The 19,560-nt window shown below is 36.5% G+C and overlaps 1 protein-coding gene across 1 annotated transcript; it reads right to left on the bottom strand.

Moving 5' to 3' along the window:
• Nucleotides 1–14,630: 14,630 nt before the first annotated feature.
• LOC128219500 (monocarboxylate transporter 9-like) lies at nucleotides 14,631–17,262 on the bottom strand. The gene is made up of 7 exons (XM_052927308.1): nucleotides 17,026–17,262; nucleotides 16,619–16,762; nucleotides 16,071–16,318; nucleotides 15,822–15,834; nucleotides 15,527–15,688; nucleotides 15,021–15,071; nucleotides 14,631–14,771 (listed from the first exon to the last, which is right to left on the bottom strand). Exons 1-7 carry the CDS (start codon nucleotides 17,222–17,224, stop codon nucleotides 14,632–14,634), a joined length of 957 nt encoding a protein of 318 aa, XP_052783268.1. The 5' UTR covers nucleotides 17,225–17,262; the 3' UTR covers nucleotide 14,631.
• Nucleotides 17,263–19,560: the final 2,298 nt, after the last annotated feature.

Raw genomic sequence — 19,560 nt, 5'->3', positions numbered from 1 at the left:
CGGTACAACAAACCATCCCGAAAGAATAACATGTTCCGCTCCCTCAGCAACTTCCTGACTGACTCATCTTCTAAGCACATCTGGCGCCGAGTCAGTCTAGAACTTGACTTCAAAATCTGTGCCACCCTCATGATAGCTCTATCCCGAGCCTGTTCAACCTTCCAATCAATATCAGCTAATGGAGTGTCAGGATCAACCTCGTCCCTTGGTGTCTGAGCTGCCGTTTGTGAGAAGGACAAACACTCAATAATAGGACAAACTCTCACTAGATGGTAATCAAACAAAGCTTTGATGACGTCCGGAAACATAACGTTCTCCTCACTCCGCGAAACACCAGGCAGACGGGAAAGAATATCTGCATCTATATTCTCTTTTTCTGAACGGTAGACAATATTGAAATTGAAGGCTGACAACGCTGCTAACCATCTTTGTGACAAAGCGTCAAGTTTCGCTGATTTGAACGCATAGGTAAAGGGGTTATTGTCGGTGCGAACGCAAAATTCATTACCATAAAGGTAATCGTAAAATTTGTCCACGACAGCCCATTTGAGTGACAAGAACTCAAGCTTATGATCCGGGTAGTTGCGTTCACCACCGCGTAACCCACGAGACGCGTATGCGACGACCTTTTCAACCCCGTCAACTTTCTGATATAGAACAGCTCCAAGACCAACACTGCTTGCATCAATGTTAAGAATAAATGGCTTAGAGAAGTCTGCATATGTAAGAACAGGAGCCGAACACAAACGATCGATAATGATCTCAAATGCCTTCTGATGGATTTCACCCCACTCCAAAGGCTGACGTTCTCTGCTTTTCTTCTTCCCCTTCTTGTCCCTAACAAGCAAATCGTTGAGTGGTTTGGCGAGATGTGCAAATTGGGGAATGAACCGCCTGTAATACCCCGCAAACCCGAGAAAACTCCTCAACTCCTTCAGATTAGAGGGCACCTTCCACCTCCTCAATACTTCAATCTTCTCAGGATCTGTCTGCACTCCATCCTCACTCACAACATGACCTAAGTACTTAACCTCTCGCTGAAAGAACTCGCACTTACTCCCTTTCAGTTTCAATCCAGCAGACTCCAAGCGCTGAAAGACAGATTTAAGACGTCTAAAATGACTATCAAGAGAATCACTAAATATGATTATATCATCTAAGTAGATTAGACACTCCTTCAAGTGCAGTTCTCCCATGCTACGTTCCATGAGCCGCTGAAATGTGGCTGGGGCGTTGGTTAAACCAAAGGCCATCCTGTTACACTCAAAGAAGCCGAGAGGTCCCACAGAAAAAAGCAGTCTTGGGCTTATCAGCCTCTTTCATGGCAACCTGCCAATAGCCGGAACGTAAGTCAAGCTTACTGAAATACTTGGAGCCAGCGAGAGCGTCATTGTCTCATCAATACGAGGAGGAGCGTAAGCATCCTTAATAGTTTTACTATTAAGGCGCCGGAAGTCAATACAGAAACGCAAAGACTTATCCTTCTTTTTAACGAGAACCACATTGGAAGAGAAAGGAGAGTTAGATTCTCGAATAGCTCCTGCATCTAACATCTCACGCAAATGCTCCCTCACCTCTTCAAACATCCCAGGTGGAATCCGTCTATATGGCTCTTTGAATGGAGTAGAATCTGTAAGGTTAATCTCATGCTGAACCAAAGAAGTACAACCCAAGTCAGTAATGTCTGTTGAAAACAAGTGTTTCCACCTGCTGGCCTGTTCCTGCTCACCATGTGTCAATGTACCGTTGGGTCACAAATGCCTAGCTCTTCAAGAGTCTTATCAGCGTTACGTGTTTTGGGAATGGAACCCTCCGAGGGATCAACCTTCCTAACAACATCGATCTCATGAAGAGAGCAAATGACAGACTTGGGAATGATAGATAAAGTCTTAACAGAGAGATAGCAAATTCAAACAGAAATCTTACTGAACGACGTGTTTGAATTAACCCGAACAACTCTGGGGCTAACACTCAATCCTTGTGACCGCTCGTCAGTGTCCGGCATGCCATCAGTAAAATCTCCCACTCCTCTGACCAAACCGGAAACTGTCTTAGTCTCATTCGGCCGAATTATGATCGGTTTATTTGAAAATGCCTTCACAGAAAGTGTGGTAACTGTTGTCAAGGAAGACAATACATCTTGCCATACAGGAGGCATATGCTGTAATTGTGAAGATGACTTGACATAGTTGATAACATTGGTGCCTACCAGCATAGGAACTCTGGATGAATAAGCTGTGTCAGGTATGATCAGTACCGGTACAGAAACAGGAACAATATCCAGGGACGGAAATGTCATATCAATCAAACAGTATCCACAATATGGAACCTTCGCATCATTTGCACCAGAAATATCAAGTTCAAAATCTTTTAGACTATAAAGTGTAGGCCTAGGGTAAAGAGAGCTATAAAAACGTTGGCTTATAGTAGTAACCATTGAACCCGTGTTAAGCAAGGCAGAACAGGATGTGCCATTCAAAAGAACATTCGTCTCATTCGGTCTACCAATCAAGGGCGCTGTGTGAATGGGTACCGGACCTCCTATCGGCTCCCTTTCGAAGAAGGTCCGTTCCCGTTTAAACCCACCGCAGGCTTATTCATCTTGACAGGAGAAGCTGGGGCATTTCTGTTTGTATTGGGCTGATTCAGTCCCTTCTTGATGACACTCAAGTCTTTCTCTATATTAGACACCCTAGTGTTTAAAAACTTGAACTGTGCAGTCATATCTTGCATCTGCTGCAACAATCTGCTCTCGACTACATTCATTTGCTGGACAACAGGCTGAACAATCTGTTGCTTTGGCTGCATGTCCAACTCCATCTGACGTAGCTTTTTGCGGAATTTGTTTAAACCAAGAGCAGTCTCATATTTATATCGAGACATGTTGTGCAGCTCAGAGTTACGTAACCCAGTCCACAATCTGTTTCGCAGCATTTCATCTTTATTTGCTGAATCAAGGGTGATGTTAGACAAGATCTGCTCTAAACGAAGACTATACTCAGCAACCGACTCACCAGCTCCCTGCCTTGCATTATAAAACTTCTCTTTGAGTTTCTCACTGGAGTGAATATTACCATAGACAGCCTCCAGTTCATCAACAATATCTTCTTCAGTGGCTGACTCGCCAACATGTAAAAGTACCAGACGAGCCCTACCCTTAAGACTCTTTCGAATGGCTTCAAGAATAATTGGTGTAGAATAAACCTGACTACGCAACAAACACTTCAGGACAACAATGCCAAAGGTCAAATTCATCTGGTTTCCCACCAGAAAACTCAACAAGTTTTGGAACCTTGAATGCGCTATCTTTGCGATCGTTCGTAAATTTCAGTGAATCAAAAGGATCAAAAACAGGATCTGAGCGAGTAACTGGTGGTTGAAATGAAGACTGAACAGCAGCAACCACTTGTTTAGGCTTGTCATCCAGAAATGGGTTGTTAGGAGAAAAAGAAAGAAGTTTCTGGCGAGCTCCTCCACCTGACTCTGTATCAAAATCAAACTGTCGCAACTGACGCACAACTTTCTCAGGAGTTGGCGTAAGGACACGAGTTGTGTCTGCATCAAAACGAGGAGTGCTAGAAGTTTCAAATACCCTGCATCTCCCTGATTTTCGTAGCTGCTCTGCAAAATAATTCAGCTCCTCATCTTGGATCCCAGTGATTTCACCAGTAGTGTCCATTTTATCAACAACTGAGTGAATATTTCCAAATGTTTAAGTTGCATGAACAAGAAAATTGGAATCTATTCAAACTGGGTGCATATATGACTATGAGTTTGAATGAATTTAAATAATTGTAATTATATTGAATTGAGAATTTTAAGAATTTAAAATTAACACTTTGTTATTTATTGATGTTATCAACTGGTTTGACAATGTTTATCACTAAATAAATGTGTAAAACTATTATGTCAATGAATATATGTATCACTATGAAGATGACCAAGTGTGTGCAGTATACTGTATAATTAAATAACCAGATTTGCAAACTTAATTTATACTGTAAATTGAATTCATTAAATGAAAATTTATTTCATTTAATTAACTTCAAAACCTTCACAATACCTTCTATAAGAGCGCTCTCAAAATAATACTGTTCTTGTATTTTCAAAATGAAAGATCAGTATTTACAAACTAGAAAATTATTGCAATAAAAATGATTACTAAAGAGACCTAGATACTACATACATTACTACTACTATGTTCAACTGCAATCTCTTCTCTACGTACACAGTGTAAACACTAATCTTTGCTAAATGCTAAACAACTATGTGTCTATCTGTATGAAGTAAGACAAAAAGAACCTAGTAAATCTGACCCTGATTTATGTTGTTTTTTTGTGTTTTTTACAAAATATATAAATACCACAGGGGTATAATAGGGGTATAATATACCGGTGGACTCAAAGACAAAGTGAAAAACAGACATAAGGGACTTGTAGAAAAAAGAGAAGAATGGATTTATTCAAGTCAATCAAATGCCTTTATTTTATCAATAAGTTGTTAAGTAAATGAATGAAATGCGATGGTAATTGCTCACCAACACCTTTGTTATGCTACAACTGCAACAAGATGTGTAAAGGCTGCATGCTGTGCTGTGCCCAGGTATGTTCACTCAAAATACTATCTGAAACATTACATCAAAAATTTAAACAATTGAAAAATAAATTCATAAAGCAACCAATCAAAATTAATTAATTAAATATTCAAAACACTAAATAAATTGTCCATGTAGTATGAAGTCTGAAGTCCCAATGCGTAATGTTGATCAATGTAGAATGTCATCGATGAAATGCTTATGTTGATTAAATCAGCTGTCAAATCAAGGAAACTGCTATTTAAATAGTCTAAGTTTCACATCCAATGAAATAATGCACTAAATAGTGTCAATATTCTCACAAGACACGTATATATATCAAACACAACCACGCACTTATTATATAAGTGTCAAATGAAATATAAATAAGACGAAATGTCACCAAAATCGTCTGGCAATTTAAAACCGGATGTTTACAACCATTCACTGTTGACCACTGGTTCCCGGTCTCGTCCCGGAAGACCGATAACATGTGCTCGCCATATGCTTGATCACGTGTGTAGTCATGTGACCGCGCTCGACGAAACGACCAAACCGTGCAGAATGAGCTGGATTATGACCCCAAGCCGAAACCCAAAAGCTACACTGGCCACCAATGTCGCGAATGAAAATGGTTCGTCTCTCAGGGCGACTGGAATTATCCAAATACACTTTTATAAAGAAATGAAACAATAAAGTTTCCAAATTTATCCAACGATGTTTACGTCTCCATCGACAAAATATGAGTGCCAATACATCAAATTACACAAAAGACAAATTCACACAATGCCAACATGTATATTATAGTAATAAATCATACCTGGAATTATCCAAATACACTTTTATAAAGAAATGAAACAATAAAGTTTCCAAATTTATCCAACGATGTTTACGTCTCCATCGACAAAATATGAGTGCGCTGTGCACGAGGAAAATACCGCCTCCAGCTGTGCACGAGGCGAACTACTTTAATAAATATAGAAAGTGAAAGCGAAAATGAAAGTGAAATTAGTATATGAATTAGTGAATGATAGGAATGACTGAAAGGAATGGAAGAATAGGAAAATGGATTATCACAAGAAAGATGGACTTGGAAAGTACGTGTACTGGATAAACATACATGTAGACATATGACACTAACACAAACATATAGAGCAGGGCAAATTGACCCCACGACACAGTAATTGTTATTGCTGTTTATATTTTTGTTGCCGAAAATTTAAACAATTTAAAAAGCAGAAACCCAATCATTGTTCAAGATCTGGATCATCCACTTCATTCCACTGAAAATAAAGAAATTTCATATATTATAATATAGGAAGAACACATTTATACATAAAGCTAGAGAATATCAGTGAAAAGATTGACAAAGTCAGAATCAGGATCTGTGTTTTGTCAGTCTGTTTTGTGTCTTATGTAAATGTTTTTTTCCCGCCAATATATATATTAGGTGTCTATTTAAATCCATTTCAAACCTCGATTAGTCAATTAATGTGTATCAGCTGGGAGTTGGATTGTTATTGGTCCCAGGAATCAATTAATGGCTTTATACACATCTTATCAGCTTGTCAGTGACTCATCCAGCTTAAATATTTTCCCACGCTACCAGTGATGTACTATAGTATTTGTTTGCTGTAACGATTGAGATTGAAACTCCTTAGTGTTTAAAATTTAATTGGTGTTTTATTGATTCTTCTCATATTTTATAATTTCAAGGAAATTAATTAGATTAACATTACTCATAAATCATATTTACAAACAAAAATTCATAATTGAGTAATCCAGAATATTTCATTAATGTAATTTAGTCATTTAGTCATTTAGGCTAAATTTGTCATTGATAAAATATTAATAAGCCCCCTTTGAAATATTTCTTGGAATTTTGTTTATTATTTGTATTTATTATTTTCTATCTGTAGTTATATAACACTGCTATTGTTTTTACTTTAAAATATAATTTATCAAAGTGTTCGTAGATATTCATTAAGAATTTTTCTACACATTGGCTGGTATTTTCTTCTTAATATGGATCATAAAGAGGACATTTTGGGAGCAGTTTGAAGTGGGGATAAAGCACCCACTACTGATACTCCAACATTAACAGAAGAACATATGCAGTGCATGCAAAAAATACTTATTTTCCCTGTTCAGTTTTCATTTCAGGAGACGTGAACGACGCCCAAATCAAAGCCCTAACCTTTAGCACCGCTCATACATCAACCAGGTGAATTTCAATTTACTCCAGAGCCATCACTAGCAACCTCTTCATGTATAGCATCAAATTATAAAATATTCGTAATACCTCCCTTTTCTGGGGATGACTCTGTCTTTAGGTTTGAGATTGGATACCATTAAAGACGACACGAGGTACGCTGCTTGCGAAATGATGCAAGCATTCAGCCAAGCCAGCTACTTGAAGCTATTCGGTCGTCCCATCGATAGACCCCAGTCTACATAAGCTCGAGGTTAATTATGGAAAACCTTCCCGCAAAGGCATTACAATGCATGATGTTTTTAACACAAGCCAGCGTGTTGAAGAATCAGTCCAAGATATCAATACCAACTCTTCGTACCCTGTTATTTCAGGTATTAATGTCATACGGCTGCAGCCGTAGTCGCCTTCGCTTTGCCAGAGCCCTAGCTAATGGCCTTTGACTCACTTGTATCACACCCAGTCACAGTACGGTCAACAAATGAGCATACAGTTGAGGTTGTACCATTTGAAACTATTACAATAAATGGTGTTGCAAATAAGACAACACATTCATAAGGTGATTACTGAACATATTTCAATAGACAGTTCTTTCATGGTTAGGCCCCATGTCATGAAACTGCCACAGCATTGTGGTTATGCAAATATCCCAGTCCGTGTTTGGAATATTTCAGCTAAACCGCTTTTTCATCAAATCAAAATCTGACATTGTTGTGCCAATGAAGTAACAGTGGTTGATGGGCTTACATCTTGTGTCACCTCTCAACCATCAACTTCATTTACCACTATATAAGCGATAAGCACGAAGGTTGAAACAGAAAACTTTACACCTGATCACCTTCTTCGATTTCGACAAGTATAAGCAATTGGCAACATATCTGTTCTACAGGACCAACAGATATAGGGTCACTGAAATCTAGTTAAGCACAAGATTGTCCTCACTGATGACACCCCATTTAAACAACCATACCGTAAGATCACTTTAGGTATATAAAAGGAGGTCCGTCGACACAGGGAGATGCTTAAATGCGGGGATATCAAAGAATCCGGCAGTCCCTTCTCGTCCAATGTGGTCCTGGTACGAAGGAAGGATGGTTCACTTCGCTTCTGCCTCAATTTTAGAGTGCTGAATGCAAGAACTAGAAAGGACGCATACATCTTACCAAGATTCGATGATACGAGTGACCTCCTAGTTGGTTCGAGGCTAGAACTTCGTTCAGGATATTGGAACATTGAGATGACTCCAGACTCCAAGCAATACACTGCCTTTTCTGTCGCCAACCTTGAATTTTATCATTGTGAACGTTTGACTTTTTGATTGGTCAACTCTTTCCAAAGAGTAATGGAAAAATCTTTAGACGGTCTCCTTCTTCGCGAATGTCTTGTATTTATTGACGACATTCTCAATTTTGAGAGTCTTTTGTTGAGCACATTGGCCATTTCCCACCAATGTGTCAGAACTAAGATCTTAGGTACTGCAGGATTTTACCGCCGTTATATTAAGAGTTACACCAAAATTGGTCAGCCTCTCAACAAGCTGCTAGAAGGTCATGGCGAACCGGAGTCGAAAAAGTCTAAGAAAAGAAAGAAGTCTCCTACTTGATGGTCATGGGGTTTTGAGCAACCGTCTGCCTTTGATTGCCTTAAGCAAAAATTAACTTGTCCCCATGTCCTTGCATTTGCAGATTTTACTAAACCCTTTATTATCCATACTGATGCAATTGGTTATGGCTTAGGCGCCGTTCTGTTGCGTGAGCAGGATGACGGAACTGAGAGAGTTATTGCTTACGCAACCTGAGGGCTCCACCCAAGTGAGCGGAACTACACAGCCTATAAGTTGGAATCCCTTGCACTTAAGTGGGCAGTAACTGGTAAGTTCCGCGACTACTTATACGGTAATAAATTCACAATCACAACGGATAATAACCCGTTGAACTATGTCATGACGACAGCAAAGCTCGACGACACTGGTCACCGCTGGGTTGCTGCTTTATCAATATACAATTTTGACGTTGTGTACAAGTCAGGCAAGCTGAACGCTGACTGTGATGGCTTGAGTCGCCAGCCCAAATTTTTCTTGGAAGCTATCAAATCGCTCTGTTATTCTATGGTACTCTCTATTTCTTCAGCCAAATGTATATCAGGATCTGAAGCTCCCAAGATAGATAAAGAACTCCTTCCAACGGCAGCTTCAATAAATCCACCAATCAACTTTGCTAAAGAACAGGCCAAAACCCTGATATAGCGAAGGCTATCTCCATCTTGCTGTACGGTCGTCCGAAAGACACCACTCCTTCGTGACAAATCCCGTCGTTCTGTCGAGAACAATGCTTTGTACCGCACTGCACCGGTTGATGGTGAAATGGTCAAGCAGCTCGTCATTCCTGAAACACATCGTACCTCAGCATTTCATGGGGTCCACATGGATGTCGGCTATCTTGGCTGGGATAAATCTCCTTGACTTGCACGTCAACGGTTTTCTGGCTCAGGATCGAAACTGATTTCAAGAGACATGTGTCCTCAATCTTGCTTTTGTAGGAAGACCCCACATGTGCCTGCTGCAGAGCTCATACCCATCCAAACTTATAGGCCCATGCAGTTAGTATATATGGATAACTTAAAATTGGAGAGGTCCAAGGGTGGGTATGAGAATGTCTTTGTTGTAACCGACCATTTTACACGGTACGCATAGGCTATAGCCCCCATTTTCTGATGTTCGGGTAACACCCACAGCTCTCTGTAGACGCATGCTTGGGCACTGCACCAGTAAATGGAGATGGTGCAAGCAATTTATCATATGTATCACAGCTGTAGGATCGCATGAAATACGCTTTCAAGGTAGTTGGAAAAGCAGCAAAAAAGAGGACAGGGGAACACAAAGCTCAGTATGACCAGAAGTCAGAGAAAACACCATTGCAGAAGGCGATATTGTTCTTATACGCAAAACAAATATGCAAGGGCGACAGAAACTGGCCGAGAAGTGGGAGAAAGACCCATATGTAGTACTTAATATTCCATATGAAGGTCAGCCTTTGAACAAAGTGAACCTCGAGTCTCGCAAGACCCCAATAAGCACTTTAAACTGAAATCTCCTGCTTTCTTTTATCTCTGAGCCAGAGCCATAAGATACTGAAGCTGGTACTCAAATACCCAAACCTGCCCGAAAGATCAGGACGCAGTCAGTACCTGCTCAGGCCCCGAGTCAGTGATGGAGATACGAGCTCCTCTGATTCATCCTTGTCTGGAATATATATCATTTCACAGAGGAAGCCACTGAACCACAGACAAAATCCTAATCCACCAAGTGTCGCTTCGCAGCCAAATTCTCACCGTGTTATAGTTCCACCCGAAAGGCATATTCATATCCCGAATTGGAGTACCCCTATTACACCCTTACCGGTTTTACCATATGCCCATAATCCAGACTTTTCACCTGTACTAGTGCGTACACCTGGTTTCTGTTAGTCTTAGGTCTGAACCAGAATCCCCTAGGTCAGCGACACCTACACTGCCTGTCCCAGCACCTAGACAAAGGTGAAATATTAGACCACCGAAGAGATATGGAGAATTTGTTCTTTATGAGTAGGAGCAATTATTAGCAATTATGCATACATTCAATTTATAGTGTAATATAAACCATTTAGTGCTGTGTAGCCATTTTGCAGATAATTTTTTGCAAGCATTTTCACTTTAGGTATATATTTTACAAAATACAAGCCCTTGAATAATGATATGAATGGATGTTGAATTACCAGTTTTGCGTTTCGGTTACATATTGCAAAATATTTAATTTTCCGGTTTAAATTATTTTTGCTATAGTTCATTATTTCCTGAATCCGAAACAATATTTCCTTCTTGCAAAACATATATAAACTACATCATTGCGAATAATTTTATTTTAAATCCAGCTTAATGCATAATAATATGTTCTGCATTATTTTAGCGTTAAACCTATATTCTGCAATTGAAATTGAATTGCTATTTGTTTTGATGATATTTTTAGGTTATAATTCAGTATTTACAATTTATTTCTGGGTTATTGGCAGAAAATGTCAATATGTGCTGAAATTCATATATTTATTTCTATAAAGAATTTGTTTGGTCACTCCTTGATTTAGTTTGCAATGTTTCATATTCAGTTTAAACTGTGACGTTGCTTGAGTTAGCTTTATTGCCCAATTTATATTACAGTGCATCTGCAAATATTAAAACAGATAGGTGGCCTAACATTCTACGAAACGAAAGACTCTGTAGCATAATAATCTAACAAATTAGAAGATGAGAATCATTTTCTTTTCAAATGCAAGTTATATGATGAATTACGTGTAAAATTTATTAGAAGTATTATAGATTAAGACAGAGCAAGTTCAAATGTACTGATATGTTACAGTCTTATAATGTCTGAATACTTAGAAACTTGCTGTTATGCATATAACGCCTTTGAATTAAGACGGCAAGCTACTACTGTTACAGTTGACCTTTGACGCAACAATAAGAAATCTATAAACTACTCATTACCTATATATGTAAAATGACATGAGACAGCAGACACAGTGACTGGAACTGAAAATAAAACGAGTCATAAATAATTGCATTCAAACAAGTTTTTGTAATATATTTTGTCTTATACAAAATGATAGTATTTACAATGTTATTATAAATACAATTTGTAACTTTACTGGTTAAACGTATTAGATCAAGACCGGTTATTTAATTATTATTAATAACATAAACGTATAAAAATATCCATTTAATATTAAGTCATTTATTTCTGAATACTATATTGTTCAATTCTGAAAATTCTCATAATTAAATGTTGTATACAATGATAGACAGCTGTACTAAATTTATTTTATCCGCAAATCAGTTAATAACTTATCGGATTATCCATCGTGTACTGAACTGTATCTCCTGTCTTAAATTGATAATAATCCTTGTTTACACGAAATTGCACATGCCACTTAGTTATTGCCGTATTGTTGTATTTATTATTAACACATGACACTTATTATTTGTTGTGTTTTTGAGTAATCTTAACTTTAACATGTATGTAAATATAAGTTATTTAACGAGTCCTGTAATAGTCTAAAGAACTTTTGCTTTCGATATCAAATTTAGACTGTAGTGAATGGGACGTAAATCGAAATAATTATGTTGGAAAACGGATTGATAAAATGGAAGGGTTAACTACCTGTAGTGAAAAGTATAATTGTAATCACTTGTTACTGTACATGATTGAAAATTATTAGAATGTTTGATTGTGAGATCAAATTTAGTATTACTAGATGATCAACTATATGTATGAAATCAACCTTACATAACCTGAATAACGTATTGATATTTCTTGACAAGATCTGACAAACTACATATTATGTTGTACATATCAAACATTTGAAGACATCATTATGCTATTATGTCCGTCCATTACTTGTTATTAATTGCGTATCTTGTATGTATTGAAATGTTCAAATCATGGATCATATTCATCTAATTTGAAAACATAATGTGTACAATATCATTGTGAATGAAACTTCTTATTCTTCTGCATGTTCTGACTGACAGATATTTACTGTATTTATTCAAATAAATGAATGGTCAGTTAACAGTGTAAGGGAGAATACTCATATATTCTGTCTGCATTCACTTCAGTGAAGTACTGGCCCGAATTCTATCTAGTTAGGTTGTCTTATAAATTGGACATTTCATTTAAAATTAATTTGGAAATTTTAACTTAAACCTTTTACATAATTTTGCAGTTTCAATACACATTTAGGTGTTTTATTAAATTAAAACATAAAGTCTTTTATTTTAAGGAATAAGGAGTCTTCATAATTTCGACAAGTGTTTTTGGTTTAATTTAAAGTTTTGGAAAATGTCGGAGTCATTTTTACCTGCTGGGGAAGTGTGTAGACAGGTTTATTATTTCTCCCCTACTTCTAAATTGCAGTAACATTTACAGTTTTACACGTCACATGATAACTGTCAGAGCCACATGATAACTGTCAAAGTCACATGACTTTATGGTATTATGGTATTGTTTTCCATGTGTATATGTGCGTATCAACCATGTGCTGAAGTCTGACCTTGTCCCTTGTCCAATCAGATGTGTTGTATGTGTGAAAGCTTGTTTGTAACCGGACGAAAGTGACCATAACATCTAACACTCCTTGGTTTTTAATTTGTACACCCCTTTCTTACTTCCTATATTTTACGCTCTTTTCGACGCAAGTTGATTTGTGAAGCAGTGTTAGAATTATTTTATATTCGTCGGTGTCTTGCAAATACCTTAACCTTGAAAATAATTCTAAAGCATGCACAATAAACTTTGTAAACATGTAATTAGGCACGCCTCTCGCGTCTATAGAACTGCCTACATTTATGGCTTCATTTTTTGTTGAGTAGATCCTCTTGCTGTTTCCTCTGTGGCGCTCTTGTTTCATTTTTCGTTTAAATTTTATGATGGTACGGAAAGTTTGAATACATGGAGGTTTAACCTTTTCGTTAACGATTTATTTATTGGAATAAATAAAGAGAAAATGATTTCGGACAACAATGAAACAATTCAGTGTCTTACTAATTTGGCAGCAAATTGATATGATTCTTTCTCCTTATAAATGTCCAAACAACAATCACACCAAAACAATCTCTATAACATGTCGAACATTCACACCATTCTGACACTAGTCATCCCGCTTGTTTAGCACGGCCGAGTATCTTTTTAAAAAAAAAATTCTTGTTTAAGGTATGACCAAAGCATTTATCCAACTGTTTATGCCTTCAAACGCTTGCTCTTTTGAGCTTGCCTATATGTATGTAAAAGTCGGTTATAAAAGAGTTTATTTTACTCACAAAACACATAGCTGATTTCTCTCTGGGCATAGGTTAAAAGATGCTTTCGCGTTGAACCCAATTTGCACAGTTTGTACATTTAAATTTTGATTGCAGTAGATATATAAATACTTCACAAGATGAGAGATTTTGAACATATTGTCTGAATCAAAATTTGACAGTGGTTAATTGTGAAGTTCATGCATTTTTTTAAAATGTCCTATACTCGATTTTATTCTTTGACAATATCTTTTGAATTGAAGAAACGTGACTGTGGTAAACCCAGTCGTTTAAACGGATAATTTCGAATTACAGTCCACTTAACGAATTCAGAGAGGGCATCAAAGGCTTTGAGTGTAAAGATATCATTCAGTTACCCGGCTAAATTCAGGTCTTATATATATATATCAAGGACCTTGTCTGAGTTGAGCCAAAACGAACACCCAGCTGAATTCAAGAATTCAGAACGGACATCAAGGACCTTGACGGAGATGAGCCAAGGCAATCACCCAGCTAATACATTTAGGTATCGAACTGTCTAGGATTGTCTCCTGAATCTTGAGGCTTGATAAAATAAATCGACTTAAGTAGGAACTGACCTGACAACATATCAGACATGTTTTATTTACTGTAATGGTTGTCTTTTTCTGAACTTCACAAACCGACACCCCATAAGATGGAAACACATTGATTCTGCACAATCCGTACTAGAAACCAAAGGAAAAACATAGAAGGTTAATGCCAGTATTTTAATATGATATATGTGCTTGCATTCTGATCATGGTGGGGGTAAAATCTGTTTATGAGCACTCTTTCTCACTCTTTTATAAATAATGTCAAACGTCACTTAGAACGCTTTCTACCTTCGATTTAAACTTATTGCATTAACAGACACATTAAATGTTTATCGATATTTATATTAAACATTATACAATTATAAATACGATTCGCATTAAGTAATGAACACTACAATGAATATCAGATCGTTTGGTTATGCATTATCTCATTTTCTTGTACATCACTGCTGATTTTTTTCGAATAACGTCGTAATTTCTTCACCGCTGCTTTCATCGTTCGTTTTCTTCCGCTCTTTTTGTGCCTTTCTTAGGCGTATTTTTGCAGCAACCGCCATTAGGCTCCCAAAAAGTAAAACTGCACCTGAAATATTGTGTCAATAGTGTTCCATTATAGCTCTATTAATTTCCTGATTATTGCATTCTTTGCATTAATTTCATTTATTACAACACACATCTCATTATAATTGCCACCATATGCATATCTCCTTTCATTAATCATATGTAGAAAATTGGGTGAAAGTGGACTCTTACAATAGTCGAACTAAAAAATATTATATTACATTTTTGCATGATAATGAGAAAAATACGTTTAAATTGCAATAAATCTTACCAGACATGAAAAAGCTGTTCTCGTATGAGCCTGTTCCTTCTAGCAGCAACGCTTTAATGTAAATCATTAAATGTTGAACGAGTCAGACCAGTCAAGTAGCAAACATTGGGAAATATAATAAATACACTAAATCCGACCTTACTGTCCCTACGCTTTATAATTTTATATTGCAGCATCGATCCTATGCATTTAGTGTTGTAAGTATAAAACTGGGCATGTGTACGTTTTGCTTCTGGCTTTCATTTCTGTCTCATTTACATAGAGCTGCATTCAATTAAAATCAGGTGCCGTATGACAGAAGCATTTTCAGCTGATATGTTTATTTTTCCATTGGCTGTCTCGTTATGTTCTCCCAGTGTCTTAAAATAATATTTTCTAATTAAACTAAGGAACTTATGCGTTGGAAATGATATAAAAGTTGTAGAAACTCAACACAAACAATAGAAGAAACTGGAGATGTTTCTGTATTACGTTCCAAACAGGTAAGGCTAAAATACAACGCTTACCTGCTAATGGTGGACCGGACACGAATCCAATACCACAAAAGAAATACACCAGCCCGTGAGCAATTGATATATTTTCAACACCAACGAGAGTGAGAGTTAGGGGAGTAGCCAGCGAGTTTGGCAAACCAGTCAAAAGTCCTATCGCAGCGACGAAGACATATTCTGCGAACAGCAAGTGGTCATAAAGAGGAAAAGACAGGGTAATTATGCATGCAATTGCCAGGCAGCAAATATGCACCACCATGTTATCTAGATGTTTATGATCAACGATAAGCACTGCACTTAATCTACCGACTGTATTGCTTATACTAAATATGGTCATCATCACAGTTATATCTGTCGCATTATGTCCTTCTGTCATAACATAATTTGGTAAATGCATTAGGCAAACTGATAACATGAAATTCCACGTTGAGGTGCTCATCAGAAATAAAATAAATGGTAATGATTTTAAAACTTGCAAATCCAGCAAAGAATCGCATTTGCAATATTTGTATGGCTTCCTAAGTGTTTCGTTTTTGTTTTTTAATGTATCTATTTTTACTTTTGCTTCTTTCACTGATGGTTTGCATATCACGGCACACACGCATAGGTGTGCACAGAAGCCTGCAATAATCAAAAACGTTCCTTTTAACCCATACTCATCAAGTAACCACAAGGCTAATGGCGAAGCCAGAAACATAGCGATTCCTATGACAGCCTGACTTAAAATTAAAACGATGTTTCTTCGTCTTTCAAAATAATACACCAGCACAACGGTAAATGGCACGCTTGAAAGTGCATTTCCTATTCCTGAAACAGACAAAACATGTTGAGCTTTACATTATCAGCAAAATTGTAATGCCGAATATCAATATTGATACAAAGCAATACCAATTCGAACCACTATTCCTTTAAGTGTTTCTGCAATATATATAGTCGAATTTGTCAGGGTATAAATGTAGTTTTCCATTGGAACTGTAACTTTTTAGCAATATTCTGTTTTAAAAACATAAAGACTTCTATAATGATCCCGAGGGAACATCAAATAAGTATAGTGCTGACTAAGTAGATGACAACTTAAGGCCAAACGAAACTGCATAGCAAACTTACCACCAAGGACACCAATACTGAGTATCAACAGGTTAATATTGCTGACAAAGGCACTGGACAAATATGCCAACATGAGACATACTCCACCAGTGAATATTGTGACGCGGCAAGAAAGCTTGTTTATGCAAATGGAAACAAGAGGCCCTAAATACAAAATATATTTTGAGTTACGTTCCCTGATAGAAAAATGAATATGATATTATGATAGAGGAAAGGTATTTAATTGAACGTATCAATCAACTGTATATAACGCTACAATAGATCGCAAAATGAGACGAATCCTATATACGACATACTTTAAACATATTGAAAAAATAAATTTATTAAAAACATTTAATATAGAATTGCATTGATATAAGTAATGGTATTCACAATATTTTGAATATGATCATGTTGACATATGTTACCTAGTAAACATAGAAGTCCTGAGTTTAGGGATCCAATAATCGATGTTTTTGTGGCATCGTCTTGGTAATAATCTAGCATTTCAACATACAATACTCCTGCTGTGTACATAGCTGTCGACAGGAGCAGTTGTCCACTGTAAACGGCTGCAAGGACAACCCACGCCCATCCGTCGTCAATGTCATGCGTTCGTGACGTCATAACTGATGTTGTAGAGTTACGTTATTTCCTCTTTTTACTCATAGACGCACCTAGTATAAACTAGAATGAAACAATTATTTTTCGAATAATTTAAAGAATGCATGCTACATTTATATACGAAAATCAGAATTTATAAACAGTAACCAATAAGGTTTTTTAGTGCCTCTACGTTCAAAAAAATAACGAAAACACTTTTATTTTAAGCGGCTCATTAATACATAACCAAATTACTACGTCTCCATTTATTGAATGAAAATTTGAAAGGTCAAATGTGTTAGCAAAACAAATGCGGATAATCTCTGGATATAAAATATTTTTCTTAGTTTTAGAGTGTGTTTCATGATACATGGATATTCAGTCATCTTAATGTCAGAGACCAGTCTGTTTTGCTTGAAGTCATGTCTATTCCAATATAATGATGAGGAACACGCTAGTTTGTTGACAAATTTTGAGGCGTGGGTTGGGTAAAAAAAATATCGGTAAATCTGTAAATTGTTGTGTGAACTTTCCGGGAAGTTTGTATTACGTATTACAAAGACAAACATTTCAAAATACATTTAAACGATGATATTACATTCTATTTATGTTCGAACAGTTGTTTTCGTCTGTAATTTGTTTGGTATGAAAGCAAATCTTCGAACATTCAGCTTAAATATTTAAAAAAACGTTTGATAAATGGGATAACCATTTATCTAATAAACGGTAAGTTGTTAATTCCAAATATATCTTTATTTAACCTTATGTAACATTTCTTTAAATTTTAAACATTTTATTTGCCGACAGCTTCTGGTTCAAACTGAAGTGTTCTGTTTTGATCAAGGGAGAGTAACTAAAATGGATTTTAAAAGTAGTTCTGAAAGCTGATATTTTCACTCTTTATTTTGCAGTGAAAATATCAAATTGATATTTTCACTGTTGTTATTTCACTGATAAAACTCCATATTTCATCGAAAAGCATGAATGAAATGATACTCTTAAGTGACATTAAAAAGTAAAACGTTTGAATGAATTGAAAGAGTGTGTCTAACTTATATGGGGTTTGGCTGACAAATGAATTCTGAAACAACCCTTATGTGCAACACCGATTGTTCAACTTGAACTTAAGAATTTGTGTATAATTTTGTGCAGAAGATATGATTTTATCCGAAAAATTTTATGCTAAGTAAAGCAAGTGTTTCCGATTTAGAAAGTCTGTCAAAATATAGTGCAGAGACCTACAGCCTTGTGCTTGGATTTCGTTTTACTCAGCATATTACAAGAAAGATATAAAACCTTTTTATATGTTGTGTGAATTCATATCTTTAATGAATTTAACATTCTCAATGAGTGCTTATCTATTCATTGGCAATGGAGTTATCATATTTCTTCTCTTTATAGAAACACAAATTAATGATTCATTGATTGATCAAAATAAAGTTGATTGAGTCATAATGTCTATATTGTGAAATGGCAATGTCAGCAATATAAGCGCTGTCGTTCTTATAAAAACATGTTCCAACCCCTTTAAGAGATTTGTTGATTGGAAAAATTTCTGTATGTTTTGCTTTGTGTAACGACATGTTTACATCTTTGAAATACCTGCATAGTATTTTAACAATATATCACTCAAACCATTAAACTAAAAATAACACGTTAAAGAATACTTTTTTACGTTATTTAGTGTTGTTTATTTTAAACTAAAAAAAATGTAAAATAAAAATGAGAACAGAAAGTTGTAGGGGTTCGAACAAATACTTAAACAAAATATATGATTATTCAACCCAGCGAAAACCGAATCGCTTCTCATCTCTCAAATACAAAACAGACAGGCATATCCACCTATCTTTATGAATAATGTTGAAATAACGGAAGTGTTACGCATAAACCTCTTGGCGTCACACACTCAACTGCTCATGGCACGAACAGTCCGTAAAAACCACTGCCTGGCAACGTATTTACCTCATGCGATCATTCAAATACGTCCTCGCAAATCGCTAAAAGTTCTATATAAACCATTTTTCGGCCACTGATGGAATATGCAGATGTGGTCTAGCACACTTTTACGCAAGCTGGCGAAGATTACCTAGATAAAGTTTAACATAAGGCAGCGCGAATCATCTCTTGAGGAATACCACTTGTTTTCATTCCAATTCTTATATTGAAACAGGACTTGAAACTCTGATTGAGAGAAGGCAGAAACATAAATTCAGTCTCTAACAAGCTCCTACAATCTTCGGAATCCTGTTAACCTTCGAAAAATTACTTGTAAACCTCATTTGTTATCGAAATCATTTCTGTCAACTACAGTATCCTCATGGAATGCACTTCCGGAAAAAGTCCGTTCCACACCATCCTTG

This window comes from Mya arenaria, chromosome 15 (genome assembly GCF_026914265.1).
Source record: "Mya arenaria isolate MELC-2E11 chromosome 15, ASM2691426v1".
Classification (NCBI taxonomy): Eukaryota; Metazoa; Mollusca; class Bivalvia; order Myida; family Myidae; genus Mya; species Mya arenaria.
Note: the sequence above shows the minus strand (reverse complement) of the source record. Positions and strands in the feature narration are given on the sequence as shown.

Excerpts from the sequence above, each read along its gene's own strand:
- LOC128219500 (XM_052927308.1), bottom strand. The coding sequence starts at position 17,224 with ATGACGTCACGAACGCATGACATTGACGACGGATGGGCGTGGGTTGTC. Across the intron at positions 15,072-15,526 it reads GTCCGGTCCACCATTAGCAG|CGTTGCTGCTAGAAGGAACA; the intron begins GTAAGCGTTGTA and ends TTTACATTAAAG. Across the intron at positions 14,772-15,020 it reads GAACAGCTTTTTCATGTCTG|GTGCAGTTTTACTTTTTGGG; the intron begins GTAAGATTTATT and ends ACAATATTTCAG.